Source organism: Abramis brama (assembly GCF_963993115.1).
Source record: "Abramis brama genome assembly, chromosome: 2".
Classification (NCBI taxonomy): Eukaryota; Metazoa; Chordata; class Actinopteri; order Cypriniformes; family Leuciscidae; genus Abramis; species Abramis brama.
In genome coordinates, this window is record NC_139964.1 from 56,138,589 (window position 1) to 56,166,237 (window position 27,649).

The window sequence follows — 27,649 nt, forward strand, 5'->3', positions numbered from 1 at the left end:
GTATATGATAAACATTTTTTTTTAGCCCTCCTTGTCTTTCCTCTCTTTGTTTCTCAGTAATGGATGTATCATAGCACTGGTGCGTGACGTGGGTGGGAGTGGAGTGGGTTGGAGGGAATGAACACATCATCGCTCGGAGCGGGGAGTAGGCTTGACCTCTTTGATCTGCAAAAAAAAATATACAACACACTAACGTTCTTGCGTACAGATGTGGGATCTAAATAGTAAGAGAATGGTAAGTTAATACTCTTGAACACTGACACATTCAGTCGTCCCCTGTGTGTTGGAGCCTGGGTGGCTGATAGCCAAGAGATTGACAAGCATGGTTGTGATTATGTTAAAAACAAATACTGGAAGATAATACAATGAATAACAGTAGATAGACATCTTTCTGCATGCTGTCAACACTGGTTGCAACGTAGTTTGATTCGTGAACAAAAGATGAGCTAGGTCATTTGAATGAATTGCTCAAAAAGAGTGAGTCACAGATGAACTCGGTGGCCTACAACTGTTCACTTACTCATTGAATCAAAAAGATTACTAAAACATCTGACACTGACAGACTAAATGAACATCACTCACTGCACTTTTGTTCATTTTTGACTTTAAAAAATGTTGTCTTACATTCTACTTGAGCTTGTTTTAAGAATAACAGAATGTTACCATATATACAATATACTGTATATATATATATAATTTATAATGTGTTTTACTTTTATAATGATATATAACACAACACAAGAATTGAATGGAATTGTAATCGCCACTGATGGAATTTTCTGTCATTTATGATAACGCTTCCTCGCCATTGATGGAATTTTCTGTCAATCCACATTTTCACTTTTATATGGTTAGGTACTACACGCTATTACAAACCTTCCACCACCTTTTTGACTCCAAATTTATTTAATCAAGCTCCAAAAACGACTCGTTTGGATATTTTGGGGACTTGTGACGTCACATGGGCAAATGCAAGATAGAAAATCAAATAGAACCCATGATAATCACTGATGCTTTTTTCACTGTATAATAACATTATACAGATGCCCATTCCCTTTACTCCACGCTTGAGTCTACCAACAAGATGACAAATGGAAGCGTAAAGGAACTTTCGCTTTGATGCATCCTGTTTAAACAACTTGTTTGTGCAGTGGCCCTCTGTAAAGACTTCAGAAGGATTCCAGCTTCAGGAACAAGTGGATGCTTCATTTTAATGGCGTCCTGGATCGCGTCAGAGGATTATATGTTTGTCAGAGAATTTCACCACAGATTGATGTTTAAACGACACAGTGTAATGGAGAGTTTGCAAAGGAACTTTTGTTGACAGATGAAGTAGTCAGCTGCATTGGATCTGATAGCAGCTACGTCGCTAATCGTAAGTAAACTATTTCATAATGCTTTGTCTCTAAATGCTGTTTTTTTTTGGATGATATTTTCAAAACACTTACAAAACTAGTGGGCATGGTAACATATTTAAATAATAATAATGAAGAAATGTCTTGATTTGGCTTATCCCTGAGGGCCTCTTGAGAATTTCCAGAGTCCCCCTAATTGGCCCCAGCCCCCTGGTTGAGAACCACTGCTCTAGAATCATTAAATTCCTCATGGTTTTCACCCCTATACTGTTGATGCATTAGCATGTTAGCACCTGTGGGACAGCTAAGTTGAGTTCAACAGCTGCTGTCAAGGTCAAATAACAAACGACCGAGCGATAATGGTGGGAGGGATCATTTAGTTTCTCAATATCACTCTCCCATTGTTTCTATCTTTCGGGTTCTCTCTGAAACAAGAGGAGGTCCATTTCAGGCCCCATAACTATGTATTTCCCTCTCAATTTTTCTCTCTCATCCATTTGCTCTGGATCAAGAGGTAAAAGGGAGGAATTTTAATTAAGTATGGCACTGTGGGCTGTTTGAAAAAAAAGGATCTAGCAATTAGAGTGGTGGTCGGAGAAAAAAGGACTGCTCTCGTAGACAGTTAGCGGCTAATTATGCCCTGCATCAGCATAAGACAAGCTCTGCTAATGAAATAACCCATATCCCTCATCTCTTTCACACTCTCTTTCTGGCACTCAACATCCAGGAGAAAAGCCCTACAAGGTCAAGGGCCGTACAAAATTCACATTACTGTTTATTAAGACGACTACGCCACAGCCAGGGGTCCTCACATTCCAATAACATGCTTGGTATCCGTGGCGATGATTTGATTATGTCCCCGATGACTACATATTTAATATGTGAAGATAGCAAAAGGGGTTTCAAGAGACCACATGAGGATCTGTAATTTATTATGTCATTACAGCAATGAATCTTTACCACACTGTGCATTTCATGAAAAGTACAGGCATCATTGACCTCAGGTCATCTGTTAAAGAATACTTCACCAATTAATAAATATTATGTCGTTCAACTTGTTTTCTTTACACTTCATAGGTATTCGCACATAATATTTACATTTTTGTACATTTGGATGCTTGAACGCAGAAATGTCCATATCGTGTGCATATTTACGGGTGAACAACTTTAGATTTGTAAAACTTTACAAATCCTTTACAAATATTAACATTTTCATTCTAAGTATATTTGCATTGTTACATTTGAATTGTAAAAAATGATCGTAATTTTAACAGTAAAAGACTGTAAAAATGCTACAGTGAAAAACTGTTAATTGGTTAACAGAAAGTTTCCGTACTATATACGGTAAATAACTGTGATAGATCTAATGGTACATTTACATTTAATTTTACTGTAAAATACCGTTAAATTTACAGTTTTTGAAAGTGAAAAAGAACAACTCATTGTATAATTTACAGTGAAACATTCCCACAATTCACATTTGATGTATTTTTGTTGAAATAACTATGTTTCTTCATAGTTTTCTTCGTTTTTTCTAATCAGTTATGTACATTAGGGTTTTATGTTACATTTAATGTTGTTAAATTAATGTTTATTGCATTTTTAAAATTTCATGTGTGTTACCGTGATGGTGTTTAATGTTTGTGTGAATGACACTGTGCAGCTTCTATAGTATTAACTTTCTTGTGGAAGAGCTGCTTGTGATGAGCTTTGATTGATCATGTGACTATCATCACTGCTGTGATTGATGGTTATCAGTGTATTACAATGGTACAAAACAGATATTAATACTTCAATAGGACGGTAAATTCACATTATATCAGATAATAAAATACGGTTTATTACTGTAAATTTTAAGTTAAGTCTGTAAAACCAATAACGGGTTGCTACCGTATTTTTGACGGTAAAGTTCTGGCAACCACAGCTGCCGGTTTTTTACCGTAAAAATCACGGTTCAATTTTTTACAGTGTAGATATTTTTGAGTCCCTACCATATACCTATTCCTATTTTGTCACAAAATGTAACTATAGCCTGCCTTATACAATGTTGTATATAAGTTTGTTCAACTGTATCAGAATCAGAATCAGAAAGAGCTTTATTGCCAAGTATGCTTGCACATACAAGGAATTTGTCTTGGTGACAGTAGCTTCCAGTACACATACAATATAAAGTGACAAGACAAGTGACAAGTAACATAGGTATAAAAATAAAAAAATAAAAAAAAAAAATATATATATATATATATATATATATATATATATATATATATATATATATATATATATATATATATATATATATATATATATATATATATTAATATATAGAAAGTATTAATATAAAGGTGCTATAATGAAATGTCTGAGGGAAGTATTGCACATGTTTGTTCCACAGTAGGGGAACATTTAAGTGTTCATGAGGTAGATGGCCTGGGGAAAGAAACTTTTCCTGTGTCTGGTTGTTTTTGTGCTCGGTGCTCTGTAGCGTCGACCAGACGGTAACAGTTCAAACAGAAAGTGTGCTGGGTGTGACGGGTCCAGAGTGATTTTGCGAGCCCTTTTACTCACTCTGGATGAGTACAGTTCTTTGAGTGTGGGAAGGGTAGTGCCAGTGATTCGCTCAGCAGTCCGAACTATCCGCTGTAGTCTACGGAGGTCGGATTTGGTAGCAGAGCCAAACTAGACGGTGATGGAAGTGCAGAGGATGTACTGGATGACAGCTGAGTAGAACTGTACGAGCAGCTCCTGTGGCAGGTTGAATTTCCTCAGCTGACGCAGGAAGTACAGTCTCTGTTGGGCTTTCTTCACAATAGAGTCTATGTGAGTGTCCCACTTCAGATCCTGAGAGATGGTGGTGCCCAGGAACCTGAATGACTCTACTGCAGTCACAGTGCAGTCCATGATGGTGAGTGAAGGGAGTGCAGGGGGGTTTCTCCTGAAGTCCACGATCATCTCCACTGTTTTGAGCGTGTTCAGCTCCAAGTTGTTATAACTGCACCAAAGAGCCAGCTGCTCCACCTCCTGTCTGTACGCAGACTCGTCACCGTTCCGGATGAGTCCGATAACAGTAGTGTCGTCTGCAAACTTCAGGAGCTTGACAGAGGGGTCTTTAGAGGTGCAGTCATTTGTGTACAGGGAGAAGAGCAGTGGTGAGAGAACACATCCCTGTGGAGCACCGGTGCTGATGGTGCGGCTGTCGGACGTGATTTTGCCCATTCTGACTAACTGTTATCTGTCTGTCAGAAAGCTTGTGATCCATTGACAGACGGAGCTAGGGACAGAGAGCTTTGTCAGTTTGGTCTGGAGCAGTGATGGGACGATGGTGTTGAAGGCAGAACTAAAGTCCACGAACAGAATCCTTGCATAGGTCCCTGGTTTGTCCAGATGTTGTAGGGTGTAATGCAGTCCCATATTGACCGCATCATCCACAGACCAGTTTGCTCTGTAGGCAAACTGCAGGGGGTCCAGCAAGGGTCCAGTGATGTCCTTCAGATATGCTAACACCAGTCTTTCGAATGACTTCATGGCCACAGATGTTAAGGCAACAGGTCTGTAGTCATTGAGTCCTGTGATCTTTGGTTTCTTCGGGACTGGGATGATGGTGGAGCGTTTAAAGCAGAAAGGGACTTTGCACTGCTCCAGTGATCTGTTGAAGATCAGGTTTTCAGACAGGCTGGTGAAACACCGTCTGGGCCTGGTGCTTTCCTTCTCTTCTGTTTCCAGAAGATCTGACGCACATTATCCTCACTGATCTGAAGTGCAGGGGGGGAGGGGAGGGGGATGGCTGGAGGTGTTGATGGCTGTGTAGAGAGATGGTCAGGGCGGGTGTGGGGTGTCTGATCGGGGGTCTCAAATCTACAGTAAAAGACATTCAGCTCGTTCGCAAGATGTTTGTTGCTGTCGATGCTGGGGGATGGTGTCTTGTAGTTGGTAATGTCTTTCAGGCCTTTCCACACTGATGCAGGGTCGTTGGAGGAAAACTGGTTTTCCAGCTTTTTGGCATAGCTCTTCTTAGCCACTTCAATCTCCTTTGTCAATGTGTTCCTGGCCTGATTATACAAGATCCTATCCCCACTCCTGTAGGCATCTTCTTTGACCTGACGAAGCTGTCTGAGTTTTGGTGTGAACCATGGTTTATCATTGTTGAATGATAAGTAAGTCCTGGTAGGGATGCATAAATCCTCACAGAAACTGATGTATGATGTTACAGTCTCTGTGAGCTCGTCCAGATCGCTGGCAGCAGCTTCAAAAACACTCCAGTCAGTGCATTCAAAACAGGCTTGTAAGACCTGCTCTGTGTCGTTGGTCCATCTCTTTACAGTCCTTATTACTGGCTTAGCAGTTTTAAGTTTTTGCCTGTAAGTTGGTAGAAGATGAACCAGGCAGTGATCGGAAAGTCCTAGAGCTGCTCTGGCGACGGAGCGATATGCATCCTTTGTTGTGGTGTAGCAATGGTCCAAAATATTATTGTCTCTGGTGGGGCATGTAATGTGCTGTTTGAATTTAGGCAGCTCACGTGTGAGTTTTGCCTGATTAAAGTCTCCGAGAATGATAAGAACAGAGTCCGGGTGTTGTTGTTCTGTCTCTGTGATCAGATCAGCCAGCTGTTGCAGCGCCATACTCACGTGTGCTTGCGGTGGAATGTAAACACTGATGAGAACGAGCGAGGAAAACTCCCGCGGCGAGTAGAACGGCTTACAGTTAATGAAAAGCACTTCCACATCAGGACAGCTCATCTTCCTTAAGACAGTTACATCAGTACACCACCTTCTGTTGATGTAAAAGCATGTCCCACCACCGCGCGTTTTCCCCGTTGACTCCATATCGCGATCCGCTCTAAACAGCTGAAAGTCCGGTAGATGTAACGCACTGTCCGGAATGGCTTCGTTCAGCCAGGTTTCCGTGAAACACAAAGCAGCAGAGTTGGTAAAGTCCTTGTTTTTGCGTGAGAGCAGAAGTAGTTCGTCCATTTTGTTAGGGAGAGAGCGGACATTCGCCAGATGGATGCTAGATACATACAGTTTACTCGCTTAAGGCGATACATACTATATAACATATCTCAAATGCTTGTATTGTATTGTATTGTAGCACAATATGTTATCGCCCAGCTCTAATCTGCTAAATGCGGCTATACTATATTATATATCGTTGCAACACAGGCTCAATGGAAAAATGTTCCAGTGGCAACATTTTTGCAAAACACAAAATACGTACCAATACGTACATATCACTGCAGTTTCTATATAAGAGGTCAAATTTTAAAAACAAGCTAAAATGCCATGGTTACGATTATGTTTTTATGTCGAATTTGCTTTTGTCAACACTATCGGGTAGGTTTAGGGTATAGTGTAGGTGTACGTTATTTTAAAACGTGATTGAGCATTAATTACTTCCTGAAGCTGAACGGCTCCAAAACTGAATTGATGCAGATTGGTACATTGGCGGCTACTCGTAAGGCCGAGCAGATTAGTTTGATTGTTGACTCCGACATGGTAATTCCCACTTTACAGGTGTGGAATCTTGGTGTCATTTTTGATCCACATTTAACATTTGAAGCACATATTAAACACATCTCTAAAACTGCTTTTTACAATCTGAGAAACGTTGCTCGACTCAGACCTTTTCTCTCGTTTGCAGGCACAGAAAGGCTTATACATGCCTTCATTACAACTAGGTTAGATTATTGTAATGCCTTGTTCTCTGGCCTTCCAGCTAAATCTCTGAGCAGGCTACAGTATGTTCAAAATTCTGCCGCCCGTGTGCTCACTCGTACTTCTCCTCGTGAACACATTACACCGGTGCTTTCACAATTGCACAGGCTTCCCATAAATGCAAGAATTGATTTTAAAATTCTTATTTTAACATACAAGGCACTATATGAGACTGCACCAGAGTATCTTTATGATCTCATTAGCCCTTATACTCCATCATGTTCTCTCCGTTCTGCTAACTCTCTTTTACTACATCAGCCTTCATGTAAGCTCAAGACTATGGAGGAAAGAGCCTTTTCATACAAAGCCCCCAAGCCATGGGATGTGCTTCCTCTTACCATCAGAAATGCACCAACGTTGGGACACTTGAAAGACACATTTATTTAAGGCTGTTTTTCTTTAATTAACTGTTGTATTGCCCTTGTTGTTTCTGTTTATTTTACTGTAGCGCTTTGGGGTTTAAGAAAAGCGCATTAAAAAAATAAAATGTATTATTATTATTTTAATTTAATATTTTAGCGCCACTCACCAGACATTTCAATTCAGAACTGCAGTGATACGTACAAACTCATACGTGATAAAACAATGTCATATTCACGTATTCGCGTAATTCACATATTTCACAGAAAAAAAAAGAATCACACTTTTAGCGCCACTCACTGGACATTTAACTTTGAAACTGTCGCAAAACGTGCACGACGCAACGTTTTTTGTGTTTTGCAAAAATGCCACAGGTACGTTTTTCGAATGAGCCTGGGTTGCAACCATTAGATAAATGACACCTAGTTCTTTTTTCATATTGAACTGAAGGCAGACAGTTTTCAGCTAGTTATATTATCTTCATACTCTCATTCCTGCCATTTTGAGCTTATCTTTACAGCATGTGTAGTCATTCGTCCTCTTGAGTGTTTCACTCCCTCGTTTTCTCACTCCTTCGCTCCTGAGGGGGGAGTGTGGGACATGTAATTAAAGCAAATTGCTGCGTTTCTTTAATCTAATTGCTCACAACATGGGTCAGAGCTTTGTTCCTGACTAGTCAACTCATTACTCATCCTCATAAAGAAGATGTTTCTCTCTCTGGAGTTTTTGCGTGCGCGTGTGTGTGCGTGCGCGTGTGTGGCTTCGGATACTGTATGTTTGTGTGCGCTTTAAGGGATTTTAAGAGGCCAGTCTGAAAATGTGATCCAACGTGTTGATGACTCTGTTTATACTTCATTAAATGTGAAAGAAACAGTTTGTTATTGTGTACAGAATAATTTTCCACAGCATATTTTTTGTGTCTTGCCTCTAATCTACTATAAACGTATGGATGACAGATTCTGAAATTAAATGTGGTGGATCCACTGGCGTGTGGTAGATTATTGAAATGAGAGGGACCCATTAAGGTCCTCTATGGTATAGCATACTCATTTGGCTCAGGGGAGAGGGGCTCACCCATAAAAATGCTCCAGAGCGCATGAAATACAGTGGCAGCCCTGGGTTAAAGGCATCTTGAAAGTGAACCAGTGCTATTTATGGAATATTGTGTGTATATGAAGTTTAAACAGTGGCACTCAGGAATTTCATTGAAAAGTTGGGAATGCAAATGGATAGTGCTTATGAAAAATATGTTTAAAACCATGTTCACTTACATAAGTTTAAGACTTCACTCATATCAGTAGCATAACAATTATTTTATTTTACATGATAACCAAAAAAGATTGCTTTTGTGTAATTCTGCATCCACATCACAAGGTGTCAGTTTTCAGATTTTTTCCCCAGATTTTTTTTAAAGTGGCAAATAATACAGCAAAATACAGTATCTGTATAATACATCTCTTATTTGTGTTTACATGCTGTTGATCTTATTATTGTTGTTATACCTCTTTTTTGCTCCAATAATCAAAATTAAATAATCAAATCCTCTGTTAACACCACTAGTGTAATGATAGTTGCAGACACAGAGATACAGCGTTTCTGAGAGCAAAGTGGTTATCAAAAAAACATATTTGGAATCAAGGATGCAAATTTTATTGAAACAAGCAGAGCACTCACTAATAAAATCGGCTCCCTGACAGGCTTTTTGGTTCATTTCGATGCTAATGTGACTAGAATTTATGATATCCATCTGAATGTCGCTGAGTATTACTTAAAAAATAAAATAATATATATATATTATTTTTTATAATTTTTTTTTATAAAAACATACCTCCCTGACCTCCTCGGACAAAACACTCCTGACTGGATCTGAACTCGACATTGGTGAAGGCAGAAAATGTCTAATTTTTTTGGGGGGTGGGGGGTTAATATGATTTAATATTGGGTGTTCAGCCCTTGATAGCTGACCTTCAGCTCTTGTACTGTATGACACTGTCTGTTTAACTAGCGTTTGATTAATATGCCATATGTTCTTTTCCAGAGTAGCATTAGAATAGGATTATGGAGGATTATTATCATGACAACAATGATAGTCTCACATTATAAATTACTCTGCACTGTGTGCATGTGTGTATTTGTGTGTTTTCTTTGCTATCCTTGATTCTGTGCGGATCATCTGGTCTCTCAAAAACTCCTGGACCACTAAACACATCCTACAATCAAAGATCTCTCTCATTCTCTTGGTCTTTTTTTATCGTTCTATCAACTGCCCCCAAAATGTCAAACTCTGTTTCTCAGTATGGATGTAGGAAAGTGAATGATAGGCATGCTGCTCGCCCTCCCAAACAGACTGTCTGCTGCCCTCAGGACATGGAGTATTATTTTTGCTGCCATGTAATTGTGTGGCAGAAATGTGACACAAAGTGAATAAAAATATAGATTTTAAAGATATAAGCCAGCAGATAGTACCTCAAAATATATAATTGTGTTTTTGCCTTTGAAGGTGAAGATGTGTTCAATACAAGAAAAAGCAAGGTTACAGTGAGGCACTTGGAATAGGATACTTTAGTATTTACTGAAATGATACACTTCAAGTGGCTCACTGTAACCCAGATTTTTGCTTCATTTAATGAAAAGGAGGTTACAAGTCCAAGTCATTTTTTTTTTGTGGTAATCAACATTATGGCACAAGTGCTGTTAATTAAGCTTAACTTACACTTTCGTTCAAAGGTTTGGGGTCAGCAAGATTTTTGGTAACACTTTTTATTTTTATGGTCCCTTTTGAACATTCTGTTTACTATAAAAGTAACTTTGTAACTACATGTCAACTAACTCTCATTAGAGTATTAGTAGACTGTCTGCTTAATATCTGCTAAATCTTTACTGTGATGCTCCCCAACAGACATTCTACTGACATAAATAACTACATGTCAACTTTCTAACCCGAACCCTACCAGTCTAACACTCTAATTTGAATTAGTAGACATGTAGGTGTAACGGTACTTATAGTCAACAGAATGTGTTAAAGAGACCATCAAAATAATGTGAAACCAGATTTAGTTTTTGAAAGAAATTGATACTTTTATTCAATATTTAAAAATCTGTACAAGCTTAATAAAACATTATCACATTCAAATGACACATTCACATCTGTTTCTGATCAAACTAAACGCAGTTCATCGTGTTCGAAAGTGGCGCGAAATGTGCAAGAAGCAATGTAATATCATTTTGCAGAAATGTCCCAAGCATTTTTTTTTCCCATAGTGGTTGAACATCTGGACCAAAAGGCGGCTGGTTTAATCCCTGCAAGCAGCAGCTTCTGGCCTTTGCACAAGATACTTAATCTGAGATTGCTCAAAGGATACCATCCTTCTTCTGCAAGCAGCTTTGAATAAAATGTAACTAAATGACTACTTACCTCACAAGCTTTTTCATGGACCCAACTATATACCTCCTGATTCAGCACCACCCATCAATCTGGTTCTACGCTTTCAATCATTCCAGTCCCGTTGAGTCACTGTCCATGGTGCTGACGCTCTGCTTACTCACTGGGAGGCAAGTGAGGCGTTTTATTTACCAAGGATTGGACGGAAAAACAGGACGAAGCAAAGAAAGAATGGTAAAGGTGCAGGGTTTTCTCCTCACATTCTATCTTCTATCAAATACATGAAGTGTTTGATCTCTGGGCTTTCATCTTCCCACCATGAGCAGCTGAGGAAAAAAAAAGGAAGTAGAACAGCTATTCTTTCTTTCTCTGTGGAGCGTGAAACATCAAAATGTGTCACTGTGTCTCTTGTGGAGACAAGAGAGCCTGGCTTTAAGAGGTTTGGGACATCTTATGATTGAGAGTTTCAACTTCTTCTGTTCTAGATGTTTTCTGTGTAGTGGGCATGGATTTGGCCTTTCACAAACTGAGAGAGAGAGACTGGATAAAGGTCTCAGAGATCTCTCTAAGGACTAAAGTAAGATGCTGTTCTCTTCCTGATCCTGTCTTCTCTCAAACCCGTCGAAAAATGATGATGTCTTGTCACCTTTTTATTCGGTCTGAAGGTCCCCTAGAGCTCTGTCTAAAGGGTGAGAATGATAGAAGAGGGGCAGATACAGAGATGTGGAGAAAATAGTAATAGAGAAGCACAGATGAAAGTGGCATTCATAAGACATTATCTCAAACACAATTCCATATATGATGCAAAAAAAAAAATTTTTTTACAAACAATTGTACTTGCATAATGTTACACATTTCAGAGTTAAACAGGATATATAATAAGACAATTATATTTATTTTATTAATCTGGAATAGATTAGATCACACAAATCAGAATGACTTTGCGGTTTATTATTTTCCTCCTGAAATACTAGCATGTACTTTTGAGGAGGTGTTTTGACCAGAACCTGGAAGCTAAAGATCATGTTTAACCTCGAGAGCATCTCTGACCAAAGGCAAGTGTCTAAAGCCCTCTAAAATCTGGCATTTGGTCATGTTACATTTGAGAACCAATGAATGAATTATTTTTTAATGTAGTTTGATGTCTTTGTATGCATTCAATGAGTGAAGGCTTAAATTGAGGTCTACTCATCATACAAAGTGACTGTGTCACTTCAAAAAACTTGGAATATACCATTCAAGTTTCATTTCACTCCACCTTTATGTCCTTGAGCTTGAATGTTTTGGACAACCTTTATAATATGGACAAACAAAAGATATAAAATATATTTTTTTTTTATATGTCTTTTGCACATGCATATTTTGCATTGGCTCTCTCAGGGGCAAAAGGTCAGCTTGTCACGATATTTTTCGGCAGTGTATACAGAGGGAACACAAGAAAGGCAAAGAGGACATGAAAAGGGAGAGAAAAACGCTAGACGGTCACCTCCTGCTGGAAAATGACATTTTGGATCTGCGATGTCACCGCGAAAGCAGTCACGCAAACACACACGTCCCTCTGTCCTAATAGAAGCATAATGAGTCCTGCTCCTGTCAGAGAGAGGGGGGGGCGGGCTGAAAGAGGGATGGAGAGAGGGAGACAGACAGATACAGAGAGAGACCATGGCCTCGTCCCTAACAGATGTGAAGCTCCTGCTGGCACCACATTAAATTGATAGACTGCAGTGTCAAAGCCTCCTCCATCTCTCTCTCTCTCTCTCTCTCTCTCTCTCTCTCTCTCTCTCTCTCTCTCTCTCTCTCTCTCTCTCGTTTTTTCACTTAAATGAACAATTCACCCAAATTTGCACATCTTTTATTATTTACTCACCCTAATGTTGTTTCAAACCTGTATTTACTTTATTTATTTTCCATGAAACACAAAAAGAGAATTTTTGAAGAATATCTTGGCCTTTTTTTATATAATGAAAATGGATGAGGACCATGGAAGTAAACTTCAAAATTATAAAAAGCATTACCAATGTATTCCACATGACTCGTGCTGCTTTCCAATTCTTTTGAAGTCATATGCTTTGTTTTAAAATGACAATATTTAAATCCTTTAAAAATGTTATTTGTTATTCGTTTCAGCACTCATCTGCACTGAAATCACTTCTAATAATATATATTTTTTCTTTACACTGCAGGTTATTTTCAGAAACCTAGATGCAAGACCATTTTTAAGACAATATTTCCAGAGATTTCCTGGAGCAGATAAAAATAGTAGCAGCTATAGAAAAAAATATACAAATTTTTACTTTGTTAAAATTAAATGAAAATATAATTCAATACTGTGCATTTTTTTTATATATATATATATAAAATATCCACTAAAGATTCTTCACAGTAACACTGAACAACTTATCAGGCAATTTCTATTTGTTTAACCACAATTAATGGACGAGTAACTATGGTGTCAGGAATTTGTTTTCCCTGACACTCACATAATATGACGTGTGGCCGACTGTATACCTCCACTTAACATCATAATGATTCTGTATTTCTAGCATGCTTCATGTGACAACAGTTTGACAGACAGGCACATCCTCACAGGAAAAAAAAAGTGACAGAGAGGGAATGAGAGACTGCCTTTTATCTAAACAGTGATGAGATGTTCAGACAAAATATTCTCATTGCAGACCTAAAGAATTTAAATCTCTAATTTGGAGTCCAAGTCAGATCTGTATTGCGTACGAGTAGAGTTTCACGTCATGTCAAGTTTCCGTCTCAGATGTCTTCTCAATCCAGTTGTTTGTAGTATTCAAAACCGTTGCGAGAAACGTTGGTGACTCAGGGGCGCTGTTAGAACCTGTCTCTCTTCATTGTGTAATGGGTGGTGAAAAGCCATACAGAAAGCCTCCGCTTTCTTTTTCAATAACAAATTTTATACAAGTAGCATTTTATCAGGGCAGGAACCAGCTCAATTTTCAGTCTCTTTTGACAATGATAAAATCTGAACCTTTCAGAAGCAGGCACTTTTGATTTGTGTGCTGGCTCACACACAGAGACACACATGTTGGGTTTCCATGTTTTATTGGGACTTTCCGTAGACATAATGATTGTTATACTGTACAAACTGTATATTCTATTCACTTACACTAACCCTACGCCTATACCTACCCATCACAGAATACTTTCTGCATTGTTACATTTTCACATAACATCAATCTGTATGATTTATTAGCTGTTTTCCTCATGGGGACCAAAAAATGTCCCCATTTTGTCCTCATAATGTAGGGTTTACCTGGACCGCACGCATGCACACACACACAGACAAACTGCTGTGTCTCTCTCTGGAAAGGTCATTGTTAAGAATGTGAGCGGAGAGACCTTTTCTCATTTTGATTATACTTATTCCAAAAGTAAATGATGAGGAAGGGCAGGAACTTTGATAACTGTAATTTCGGTCTAATGACTATTCACTTTCACACTGATGGAAACTGAACACTCACTGATGCAAACTGAACACTCTTAAACACAACCATTTAACTAACATACAATTTGTCTTGTCATTCTCCACTGTCATTGTGCTTAAAGACTGCATGAAACTGCATTCGTAGTGCATTTAACTTATGTGCTGGGATGCATTTCCTGAATAGTCAGTGGGAAATGATGTAGGATGGGAATTGGTTGTATCCACCATCAGGATTTAATTTGATTAAACACGTTAAGCTATGAAATAGTGGTTAATATAATTTGTTTATGCCACCTACACAAATTTGGTTTCATCAGCGGAAAAGTTATTTCGGAGGCAGAGAAAGCAATATTTGATAATCGTATAAATATCTTTACATGAAAGATTATGATTGAGTTATAATTATGTAACAGATATTGAGGGAGGAATTTACCAATAATGCGTTGCCCCAGCTCATTGCATCTTTTATTGGCACACAATTCACTAAAGGAATTATGCAAATCAGGTAAACCAGAAACCAGCCCAAGCTGGCTTGCTGGTCTTATCTCATTTCCCAGAGCACTTTTCAGGTGGTCAGGCAGGCCACCCAGCTAAACATAGACCATCTTAAAACTAGCTAATAGCTAGCTAGCTAAACTACTTTAAGATGTGTGTATTTTTGTGAACTTTAACATAAGAGACAAAAAAATAATAATAATTCTTACCAACCCCAAACTTTTGAATGGTAGTTTTAATTGAATATGGAATAAATCCATTAAAAAAAAAAAAAAAAAAAAAAAGTGCATACAAAAAATGTGTATAGAAAATGTGTACCACAGAGAAGGAGTAGCATAACTTTAATTGCGAGTTTTGTAAATACTGATGAGTTTGCACTTAAAAAATGTCAATAATTCAAAAGCTTTTTCAATGCATTTAGCACATAGTTACATTCGATTGCGAGTGGATAGTAAATAAAATGCATTTTGCAAAAGAGCTCCCTTTTTTTTGTGAATTTACCCCTAAATCTCTCCCACTTTCACTCAGGCACATACACAGAGTGACAAATTTCTCTGTTGTTGAAGGTGTTTTTTTTTTTTTTCTCACCTCTTATTTCCTCTCACCTTCTTTAGGCAAAACCTCAACGCCTACTCACACAAATACACACACATATCGCTCCACATTCAATGGTTTGTTCCACACACATTTCTGCACACACAGTTTGCTCATTCTGAGAGTGTGAAGCTGAAATTCAGTTCTGTTCTGGCAATGCACTGTGCATTGAATGCATACCCTCAGCCATACCTGCTCCGTTATCTTCCAATTCCAGCCTGGCCACATGACTTGCGCGACTAGCCTATTCAAGGAAAACTTGATTATTTGTGATTATACATACTGTCCTTCACTGATTGTATATAGTGGGTAATGGACTGTCTCCTGCAAGCTGCCATATGTTGTTGTTTTGTTGTCAGTCAAACATTTAAATATAGATGATGTGGAGGTCAGATATGAGCATGTGAGGGAAAACCTATGGGTCGTCTACCTATTGAGCATTTTAAATTGAGTCGCACACTGGGCAAGAAATGCAGCGCTGCATAATATTTCATTTTTAAATATCACAGTATATATTGTGACACCCATAATGTAGGTTATATGTGTACAAGTGCAGTTCCTATCTAGTTAAATGGAGGGAAAAGACCAGAAGATCTTATTTAGCTCAAATTATGCTAGAAGTTGTATTTAAAGCGGATTTTGGATTTATACCACTGACCGTTAAGATTTCTGCCATTAACTTTCACTCCACCTCCTAAACTGTCTCTGATTTCACTGTTAGCTTAGCACATGCTAACGTCAAACACAGCCAGAATCATTTCAGCTGATTCTGATTCATCATTGAGAAGTGCTATTTTTTTGTGACGAACAGAGTTGCAGCCTAGAGTGTTCCAAATCAGTCACTTATGAGGTTTCATTTCAGTTAGGATACTTAGGATGAGAGTAGACAGCAAGGCAAGGAAGCTCATTATGTTTTGGAACAGGGCTAGACAGTTTCAGTTTCAGGAGAATAAAAATGAAATCTGTGAAAACTTCTCTGGAGTGCAAGAAACCCTCAAATGGCATGCAACGCCATGAACTGCCATATTTATTATTTGCATAAGCAGGAGCATTTCTAGCTGTTTTAGAACCAGGGCACAGACACCATGTCAAAAAAAGTATCCCCATATTTTGATACTTTTATTTTGATGGTGTCATGGATATAAGCAGTGTTGGAGGTATGTGTTATGTAACCAGATTACTTTTTAATCTACTCAAGTAACTAGTAAAGTAATGCATTGCTTTTACATTTACAGCAATATATGAATTAAGTTTTCCCATTTATTAACTGAAACCACTTCTGTGGTAAATTGGGAGTAAGATGCAGTTGTGTTGTGACATTATGGTTATTGTAGTTCTAGACTAAAGCATGCATTTACTCATCTCACTTGCCCAAAAACAGATTTAGGATTCCTCAAAATGAATAAAAACAGTGAAATGCAAACTCAGAATATTACGCAAAACTGCAATAATTAAATAATGCAATGTTAAATAATAAATAATATTAAAAATGATTTATGTATTTAATCTCACTTTATTAACCAATGTCTTTGCTGCTGACCTTCGATGATCGAATTCAACCATACTAATCAGCAAAAATGACTAATATTAAAAAATGAATAATATTTTTTGTTAACCAATGTTTTTATTACTGATGTAAGAGTGTTGAACTTTTTTCTCATGCGTCCTGTTCTTCTGCAATCCAGAATAGCAGCACAGCTGAAAGGATTGTTTGAGCTGCGCCCTCTACTGTACAGGTATGAATTTGCTTTTCCTTCAGCCTGAGGCTTATTCATTTCACTTTTGATGTGAAAGGGCCTTTACATTTGCCAAAATAGAACTTTATTATTATTATAAAACAAAAAAGCAAGCCCATCCCAAGTGAGAAAAAGTACAGCAAAAGTAACGCAACATATTTCTTTTCATAAAAAGTAACCAAGTAACACAATTAGTTATTTTTTTTTAGGGAGTAACGCAATATTGTAACACATTACTTTTAAAAGTAAGTTTACCCAACACTGGATATAAGGATATAATAAGTGTTGGGGGTAACGAGTTACAAAGTAACGGATTACAGTAACGATATTACTTTTTTGGGTAACAAAATAAAGTAACGCATTACACTAAAAATATCGGTAACTACACTACTTTACTAGACTACAGGAACGCGCTTTCCTGTGTTACCCAAGCCGTGTTTGCCTGCGTGTAAAGCTCTGATCTGTTTAAGTGGTGCGTGCATGCGTGTGTGTGTGCGTGTGTGCTTGCACCGTTGTCATAGAGATCGATTTGAGTGACGTAGCTGCTGGTGCGAAGGGGAGCGGGAAATGGAGACGGAGACGGGGTTTTGGCCAGTGGCGATATTCACATTACTTTCAGTTTATTGCTCGAAAGGACAAAAATATTCGCGTGAAATGCACTCTATGCCCAGGCAGCAAGTAGGCCTACTGGCCATCGGGACTACCAGGAGATTCCCAGTGGGCTGACGTGCCTTTTGGGCCGACATCTCATACTTTTTTTCTTTTTCTGTTTTTTTGTCTTAACGGACTATAAAACTCATCCTAAAACATCGGCGGCCCATTCGTTTTGCATAATTGGCGGCGCTGGGTTAAGTAAGTGCGTGCCGGTGTAATGCATTAGTTAAAAAAAGTCTGCGTCAGTTTTTTTTTTCCTGATAGCTGACCGGCCCATGAAACACCTTGGCCCATTGGATCTTTTCTTGATTGACACTGGGCTGGTCCAATCACATCTTTAAACACCTCCCCCTTTGGGCTTTGAGCGAGCGTGCAGTGTGTCAGTGTGTATCTGTCAAAATAGTCTGAGAGATGGAGAAGAAACGCAAGGAATGTGCAGAGAAATAGCTGAAAAATAGACACAGGCCCTTCAAGCAGACGCTGTAAAATGTGTCAAAATGTTTTCTGCAGCAGCAGGACCTTCATCAGCTCCAGTGGCTGATGATGAGGATAGTGAGGAGGATCAGGACAGAGATGAGAAAGTGTAGAGCCTGCGGTAAGCAGAACTAACAGTTACTTTCAAAACACAGGCTATGTCATGAGTGTAGGAACCCATTACCCAGTAACACATTATTTCCACATCTGCATAGTTGACGATTACCGTAATTTACTATAAATTTAACGAGATGCGTTTGTAAACCATGTTTTCCGCCAAAATAAAAACTCGATGCAGTTTTCGTCAAAATAAAATATCATGTGCTTATATCTCTTTCAAGTATATAAATTAGTACAAAACTAATTATGAAAGTTTCCTTTATTTTTCAGTGCATTTGTTTTACAATATACAGAGAGGAAAATAAATATTTGAACACCCTGCTATTTTGCAAGTTCTCCCACTTGGAAATCATGGAGGGGTCTGCAATTGTCATCGTAGGTGCATGTCCACTGTGAGAGACATAATCTAAAAAAAGAAATCCAGAAATCACAATATATGATTTTTTAACTATTTATTTGTATGATACAGCTGCAAATAAGTATTTGAACACCTGTCTATCAGCTAGAATTCTGACCCTCTAAGACCTGTTAGTCTGCCTTTAAAATGTCCACCTCCACTCCATTTATTATCCTAAATTAGATGCACCTGTTTGAGGTCGTTAGCTGCATAAAGACACCTGTCCACCCCATACAATCAGTAAGAATCCAACTACTAACATGGCCAAGACCAAAGAGCTGTCCAAAGACACTAGAGACAAAATTGTACACCTCCACAAGGCTGGGAAGGGCTACGGGGAAATTGCCAAGCAGCTTGGTGAAAAAAGGTCCACTGTTGGAGCAATCATTAGAAAATGGAAGAAGCTAAACATGACTGTCAATCTCCCTCGGACTGGGGCTCCATGCAAGATCTCACCTCGTGGGGTCTCAATGATCCTAAGAAAGGTGATAAATCAGCCCAGAACTACACGGGAGGAGCTGGTCAATGACCTGAAAAGAGCTGGGACCACCGTTTCCAAGGTTACTGTTGGTAATACACTAAGACGTCATGGTTTGAAATCATGCATGGCACGGAAGGTTCCCCTGCTTAAACCAGCACATGTCAAGGCCCGTCTTAAGTTTGCCAATGACCATTTGGATGATCCAGAGGAGTCATGGGAGAAAGTCATGTGGTCAGATGAGACCAAAATAGAACTTTTTGGTCATAATTCCACTAAACGTGTTTGGAGGAAGAAGAATGATGAGTACCATCCCAAGAACACCATCCCTACTGTGAAGCATGGGGGTGGTAGCATCATGCTTTGGGGGTGTTTTTCTGCACATGGGACAGGGCGACTGCACTGTATTAAGGAGAGGATGACCGGGGCCATGTATTGCGAGATTTTGGGGAACAACCTCCTTCCCTCAGTTAGAGCATTGAAGATGGGTCGAGGCTGGGTCTTCCAACATGACAATGACCCGAAGCACACAGCCAGGATAACCAAGGAGTGGCTCTGTAAGAAGCATATCAAGGTTCTGGCGTGGCCTAGCCAGTCTCCAGACCTAAACCCAATAGAGAATCTTTGGAGGGAGCTCAAATTCCGTGTTTCTCAGCGACAGCCCAGAAACCCGACTGATCTACAGAAGATCTTTGTGGAGGAGTGGGCCAAAATCCCTCCTGCAGTGTGTGCAAACCTGGTGAAAAACTACAGGAAATGTTTGACCTCTGTAATTGCAAACAAAGGCTACTGTACCAAATATTAACTTTGATTTTCTCAGGTGTTCAAATACTTATTTGCAGCTGTATCATACAAATAAATGGTTAAAAAATCATATATTGTGATTTCTGGATTTTTTTTTTTTTTGATTATGTCTCTCACAGTGGACATGCACCTACAATGACAATTTCAGACCCCTCCATGATTTCCAAGTGGGAGAACTTGCAAAATAGCAGGGTGTTCAAATACTTATTTTCCTCTCTGTATGTCTATTAGTGTGCTATTATTATTATGGCCATAATGCCAGGGCCGATTTTTTTGTCCCAGTCCAGCCCTGATTATGTGTCTACCACCGCGGACATTTGTCCTTTATCCTGTTGTTTGTGGATTTTACAGTGAGGCCTATTTCTTTGTGCAGACATGGATATTGTTCTTTCATATGGTTTTACATGCCATTTTGTATAGGCTAGATTTATAAACACTATGCGGACAGGCTAAGTGATGATAGGGCTATGATGTTTGTCCGTATCTACAGGGTAAATTAAGAAATGGGAAAGTAAAGTAATAAGTAGTGAAGTTACTTTTCAAATGCAGTAACTAGTAATCTCATTACAATTTACAGAAGTAACTAGTAACTAATTACATTTTTTGAGTAACTACCCCAACACTGGATATAAATAGTTTTTACCTGCAGTACAGAGTCCTTGAAAAACTTACCATGCAATAAATAGCTGACAATTGAAACGGTAGAATACTAGACAAGATTTAATTTCCTACAATGGATTGTAGCCAGGTAAATATCCACCTCATCCGTTGCTCTTTTTGTTAAAGTTTTCTGATGAAGAATCTTGTTAGATCAAAATAGTGTTCCCACCCCCTAGTTCTGGTTTTAAACAGCTGATAGAAAGCACAAATGTCATGATTCCTGTAATGTTATGAGGGAAACATATTTTAAGGTCCATAATTTTTTTGCTGGAGCATTGCAGTATTTCACTGGGGCTCATGCCCCAGTAAACAGGATCTAGTTAAACCCCTGATCATAGGCCTCTGTTTTATGTGACCCAACCTGTAAGGTCCATGAAGAGATTCAAAAGTGCTATGCCAACTCCTAAAAGAAAAAAATACAGAGCAATGCACAGCCTGTGGGATAAACAACTGGGGTGGGGGTTCGTTATCTGCTAAGCACTTTATATTTGTGTGTGTGTGTGTGTGTTTGTGTGTTATTATCAGCTGTGTACTTTCTGCTATAATCCTTGCAAAATCCCTGGAAAACCAGCCAGCATTGCAAGGACTGCATGACCTGCAAGGACTATCTTTGCTTATGAGTGTGTGTTTGAAAAAAAAAGTTTTGGAAGGGCAGTGTATGTGTTAAGAATGTGAATGTGTGAACCTTGAAATGCAATGTAAGTCGCTTTGGATAAAAGCGTCTGCCAAATGCATAAATGTAAATGTGTGAATATTTATGTTAGAATTGTGTTTAAGTGTGTGCGTGTGATCTCCAGGGACAGGGCTGGATCTGTGTTTAGTTTGTATTCACACTGTGTGCTCATGGCAAAGTGACCATAAAATGACAAAAGCCAAACAGAACTGTTTGCACTCTTCTACACACACACACACACACACACACTGCAGATACCTGAAGAAAAACCTTCAGCTAACCATGGATTGTTTACAGCACACAGCCTCATTACGCAGACAATACACCGCGGATCCACAGGCTCCCAGTGAGGGAATCTCTTCCCTTAGAGCTGTGTGACAGTTAATTATAATCCACTTCCTGGTTATGACTCAGCATTTGCATATTCCTCAACATTCTGTTTTGTGCAGATGGTAGCCATGTTTTTTTAAACTAGCATGAATCTTTGCCTTCTTCGAGAGAGTGGTAGAGAGAAGGGTGAAGGAGGAAGGAAGGATGAAGGAAGAAGGTGGTGAGACTGCAAACCTGTGGAACCTTTATTGATACTGATGAAAGGACATTCTTGGAAAGCTGCTGTGGATCTGACATGGTGTGAGGAAATCCCTTGTCAGCTCTGTCAGCCTGCAGAGAACAGAGCCAAAACAACAACAAAACAACAGTGAGCTGATCAGCATTAGCATGCTAATGTTAAACCTGGTTTAATCACCGCTGGGAACTCATTTCGATTCCTTTAAAGACATGAAATGGTACATTTAGCTTTAGTAATATGATATGTTTACTGGATCAAACATGATATGGTATGATGGTATTTACTGAAAAATCCTTTGTGTACTTGCTTACATCAGCAACACTTTTTTCCCCATATTAACATTTTGTGGACTGCACCTTCAAGCACACACTACACAGTGTTATTTTATTAATTTTTATATACTATTATAATAATTATTCATATATTAAGTTTTGGCAATTTAGTTTTATTTCAGATTTCAGACTCTCAGTTTTGGGGATTGACAACTGCATTTACTTACAGGTGTGAGTCTCGAAATGTCCTGTTCAAACAGTAACTTACGGAAGCGTCTCGAATACTGTCTGTATGAACTTTCAACAGGATCAAGCACATATTATCTTACCATAGCGACAGTGACCAGAGTAATATCAAAGATGATCATGTCCATAAAACTGAAAAATCAAATCACTTTTGATACTAGAGTCTGATCGAGCTGTAAGTTCACCTGTCAAGTCTTCAAGAAATCTTCAGGAAAACTGTCATGAGCAACTCTGGTGGAGAACAGTGACTGAATCTAAAACCTTCAGATGACAAGGTTAATTTCTCTGTCGCTGTAAGTTACCGAAATCACACATGCAAACCGTAACACATGATAGACGCACATTTGTGCAGCGCAGATCAGCTCTCTAGCACTCTATGATGTGATCCAGTCCAGTCCGGTTCTGAGTCTTGAAAATTTTAATGCGTGAGTTTGGTTATAGAATGTAATTGTCACTCATGTAAATAACTGAAGTGTGAATAAATGTAACCGTATTATAGACACAAATACACACTCCAAATGCTGGGCTGTTTCAAACCATAGTTGGGTCAAATACCCAACCATGGGTTTAAACCATTGGTTTATATTTTTAAATTACATTTTTAAACCCAACGGTTGGGTTTGACCCAAATGTGGGTTGAAACAACCCAGCATTTTTTAGAGTTCAGGACTGACAAACATATTCCATGTTAGTCCGCTGACACTGACACTACAAGACAGAAGGCTGTTGCGCCAGTACACAGTTCTGTCATGTTACAGTTTACATTACATCAAATTATATGAAATGTACATTACCATTTCATTCTCTTTCCTGACTGGAGCTGCGATCAAAATAGTAGTGTCTAGTCTCAGCGTGTCTCACAAGTGCGCACACTAAAACTGCATAAATGCTATTTGATTATGTTCTGGAGTTAAAACGTAACATGGCAATGAGCTTCAGTATCATAGTGTGCACTTGGTTTAAATAGACAGGATAAAAAAATGTGTCAACATGCTGGATCTGTGCATAAATGCAGCCAAGACGTGTCCTCAGAGTTATGTAGTTTAAAAGTCCAGTTCAAGGTTCCAGTGCTGCTGCTGAAACTCAACACATTAGCTCAGCATCACTGCTCCCAAAACCTACATTCTGCATTTCAAATAGACAGCCAGTCTCTCTGCCCAAGGTGAAGTCCAATTTCTTTCTCTCAGTAACAACCTGAGGTTGTTTCACACTGAACACCAAAGCTTGAAGTAAGCAGCATGTTTTTATTTTAAAGCCAATATTAACATGCTATTGTAAACTCAGAGGGGTGTTGCACAGCAGGAATGCATCAGGTGCATCAAATCAAGTAGAGTATCGATGCTAAGTTATTTTGTTAGCTATTTTTTTATATAGGCCTTTATCAAGGAACATGGAGTGCATCACTCACCTGTTGTTTTTTTTGCGGGGAAAAAAGGATTTTCACCTTCCTCATGTAAAATAGATTTCCTGATGATCAACCAGGAGCCCTTGTGAAAAAGGACAGAATACTTTTAAAAAGAGTGCTTATTACAGTAATAATATACATGCAAACTAAATATAATGTTTGCAGACACTTAAGTGCATGCCACTTAAATGTATATTAAATGCAATTAGCTGAACTTTAGAGACCCTTTCTTTAATCCACTTGTTTTATGTATACTAAGTTTCTTTTTATTACTTTTTTTATATATTTCTTTTTTTATGTAATTACTTCTATGAAATATGGGTAGTGTTTGCTGAATGTACTGACATGTATTTACAGTAAACTGAAATATACTTTAACGTCATTTCTATTGAAACTTGTATGTGTCACGGTGGCTAGTGAAGCACACAAGGAAGGAGACAGAGAAAATAGTATTTATTAAAATAAAAAAGGAACACTCAGGAGATCATACAGTAGGAGAACAAGCTAACACTTTAAACTAAAACGGTACTGGACAAGGGAACTAAGGAAACACAGGGCTTAAATACATAATTTTAATCAAACTGAACATAAACAGGTGTGAGGGACTAATAACCAATCAATAGGAACCAAACTAAGAAACTCAGGCTGGCAAATCAGGAACAGAACACAGTGAAATGAAACCAAAACTGAAGATACATATAAGGCCTATAAGTATGAGATGTTTCAGTTATCATTCTGCTGTGCACCTTTATTAAACACAAGTTTCTGCTTTGCAATTGCAGATGATCTTCAACCTGTTCAACTTTTTACCTTTGAATTCATCCAACCCTTTCCACTCCTCTAAGTCTTCAAATGTATTATTCACTTCCTTTTACCGTTTGATTTAGTCCTCTTTCTTTTTTATAATTTATTACGAGTACTTTATTTCCGTGCAGCCAGTGCTCATTCAGGTTTACTTCATTCTCTGTGATGTGGCTTGATTGTTGTGTACAGTACACATCAAAGCCAAGAAGGTTCTCATGTGTGAGAGCTCAGTTCTACTAAACTATGTCCGCTACAGAAAAAAGGCTTGTCTAATGCACTAAGACACGTTCTGCTCTTTTACCTTTCCCTCATTAGCAGGTACCAACTGACGTTCAAAAGGACGGCTGCCAAGATCAAAATTATCACTAATTAAACATCCGGATTACTTCAAATGGACTTTTTGTAATAAAAAAAAAAAACGTTGACCGCACACAGACAGACGGACTGAGAGAATGAGAACATGCTTATGGTGTGTGATGGGGCTTTGATGGTGGAATATTCTGGTAGCCATGGGAACTTAAAAGTGGTCGGTTATGATTGGAGGCACCCTGATGTTATACCTATTGTAGATCTGAGAGAACAAAGTCGGTCAGTCACACTATAGACACAGCACAGACAGACAGGTTTTCATTAATAACAAACACCAGGGTGGTTTTGGTTAATGATGGAGCTGACAGAGCTCTCTCTGTCTCTCAAGAGCAGCTACAAATGGACTAGTAGATGTAACCTGACGCCTCAGCGGCTGAACTGGCCCGAATATTCTTTTCCCAAATCTTTTTTGTTTTTATTGTTACATCTCATCGGTTTTGTTTTTAGTCCCTTCCTACGGTGCTCTGAGATCTTAAGAAATGAAGACAAAGTCCCTTCTCTGTCTATTGGTGTTTTAGTCCAGTTTCTAGTTTGCATGACGTGGACTTAATAAATCCTTATCTTGAGCAAAATAAGCAAGCTGACATTCCAATACAATTTCCCGTGTCTTTTATTTAGAATACATACAAATGTCATTTACGTCTTTTAGTTTGTCAAGAGATTTAAAGCACCGTTTTTGAAGAGTGCGCATGTGCGAACGTGCTCTATTATGTAAGAATGAGCCTATGATTGAATCTGGAAATAAAGCAAAATAACTGAGAAAAATTAGAAATAGTCCTCAGATGTCATGTCTGTAGTTTATAGCAAAACATATAGCGTTAATTCAATCTCAAACAGTTTCATTAAAATAAGTTATTACTCCACCATGTGCGTGACGTCATAAACCAACGTGGTTGAACGACCACTTTGTGACAGTACAGTTTCGGGAAACAGTCGTGACTAGCTAGTTGATTTCTTCAACGATGCATCGTACTATGGTAGTTAAGCAGCGAGTTACGTCGTTGTTCGGGAAACGCACCCCAGATATCATGAGAAAATGTAACTATTGTACCAGGTGGTGATTTCTTATGAATTAGTATGATATGATTCGTACAGAAACATAAACATTTTAGAAAAAGTAAGCATGAAAGTCCACCCCTAAACCTAATTGTAAGTGGGGCATAAACACATTGTACAAAAACATACAAATATGATTGTGCAAATTCATATGAATTAGTCACCAATACATCAAAACCTAAAATAATTCTGAATGGCCATGAGAGTGTGTTGCTTTTTACTTTACAATACTCAGTACAATTTACAGTATATATACACTATATTGCCCAAATTGGGACACCTCTCCAAATCACTGAATTCAGTTGTTCCAATCACTCCTGGCCACAGTTGTATAAATTCAAGCACCTAGGCATGCAGACTGCTTCTACAAACATTTGTGAAAGAATAGGTCGCTCTCAGGAGCTCAATGAATTCAAGCGTGGTACTGTGATAGGTTGCCACATGTGCAATAATCCATTCGTGAAATTTCCTCAGTACTAAATATTCCACTGTCAACTGTTAGTGGTATTATAACAAAGTGGAAGCAATTGGGTACAACTGCAACTCAGCCACGAAGTGGTAGGACACCTAAAATCACAGAACGGGGTCAGCGCATGCTAAGGCGCACAGTGCGCAGAAGTCGCCAACTTTCTGCAGAGTCGATATCTACAGACCTCCAAATTTCATGTGGCCTTCAGATTAGCTCAAGAACAGTGCGGAGAGAGCTTTGTGGAATGGGTTTCCTTGGCCGAGCAGCTGCATCCAAACCTTACATCACCGAGTGCGATACAAAGCATCGGATGCAGTTATGTAAAGCACGCCACCACTGGACTCTGGAGCAGTGGAGACGTATTCTCTGAAGTGATGAATCACTCTTCTCTGTCTGGCAATCTGATGGCCGAGTCTGGGTTTGACAGTTGCCAGGAGAACGGTACTTGCCTGACTGCATTGTGCCAACTGTAAAGTTGGGTGGAGGGGGGATTATGGTGTGGGGTTGTTTTTCAGGGGTTGGGCTTGGCCCCTTAGTTCCAGTGAAAGGAACACTTAATGCTTCAGCATACCAAGACATTTTGGACAATTTCATGCTCCCAACTTTGTGAGAAGAGTTTGGGGATGGCCCCTTCCTGTTCCAACATGACTGCGCACCAGTGCACAAAGGTCCATAAAGACATGGATGAGCGAGTTTGGTGTGGAGGAACTTGACTGGCCTGCACAGAGTCCTGTCCTCAACCCAATAGAACACCTTTGGGATGAATTAGAGCGGAGACTGCCAGCCAGGCCTTCTCGTTCAACATCAGTGCCTGACCTAGCAAATGCGCTTCTAGAAGAATGGTAAAAAATTCCCATAAACACACACTCCTAAACCTTGTGGAAAGCCTTTTCAGAAGAGTTGAAGCAGTTATAGATGCAAAGGGTGGGCCAACTCCATATTAAACCCTACGGATTAAGAATGGGATGTCATTAAAGTTAATTTGCATGTAAAGGCAGACTTCACAAAACTTCTGGCAACATAGTGTATACATGATTTTCGGCAGATGTTTGCATTGCTTTACATACTGTAGGCTTTATAGAGCAGGGAGAGAGTCTGTGAGTTATGAGCTTTTCT

General features: G+C 38.9%; 1 protein-coding gene across 2 annotated transcripts in view; it reads left to right on the forward strand.

Moving 5' to 3' along the window:
- The window catches only part of sgcz (sarcoglycan zeta), a 295,633-nt gene that overhangs the window by 35,553 nt on the left and 232,431 nt on the right, over positions 1-27,649 (forward strand). The window contains exon 1 of one of the 2 annotated variants that reach the window (XM_084098367.1): positions 183-235. The exons of the other annotated variant lie outside the window; for it this stretch is intronic. Within the exon in view, the coding sequence (XP_083954493.1) occupies positions 209-235 (27 nt within the window). The 5' untranslated portion in view covers positions 183-208. Of the gene's footprint in view, positions 1-182; positions 236-27,649 lie in introns of those variants that run through there. 2 annotated transcript variants of the gene reach the window in all.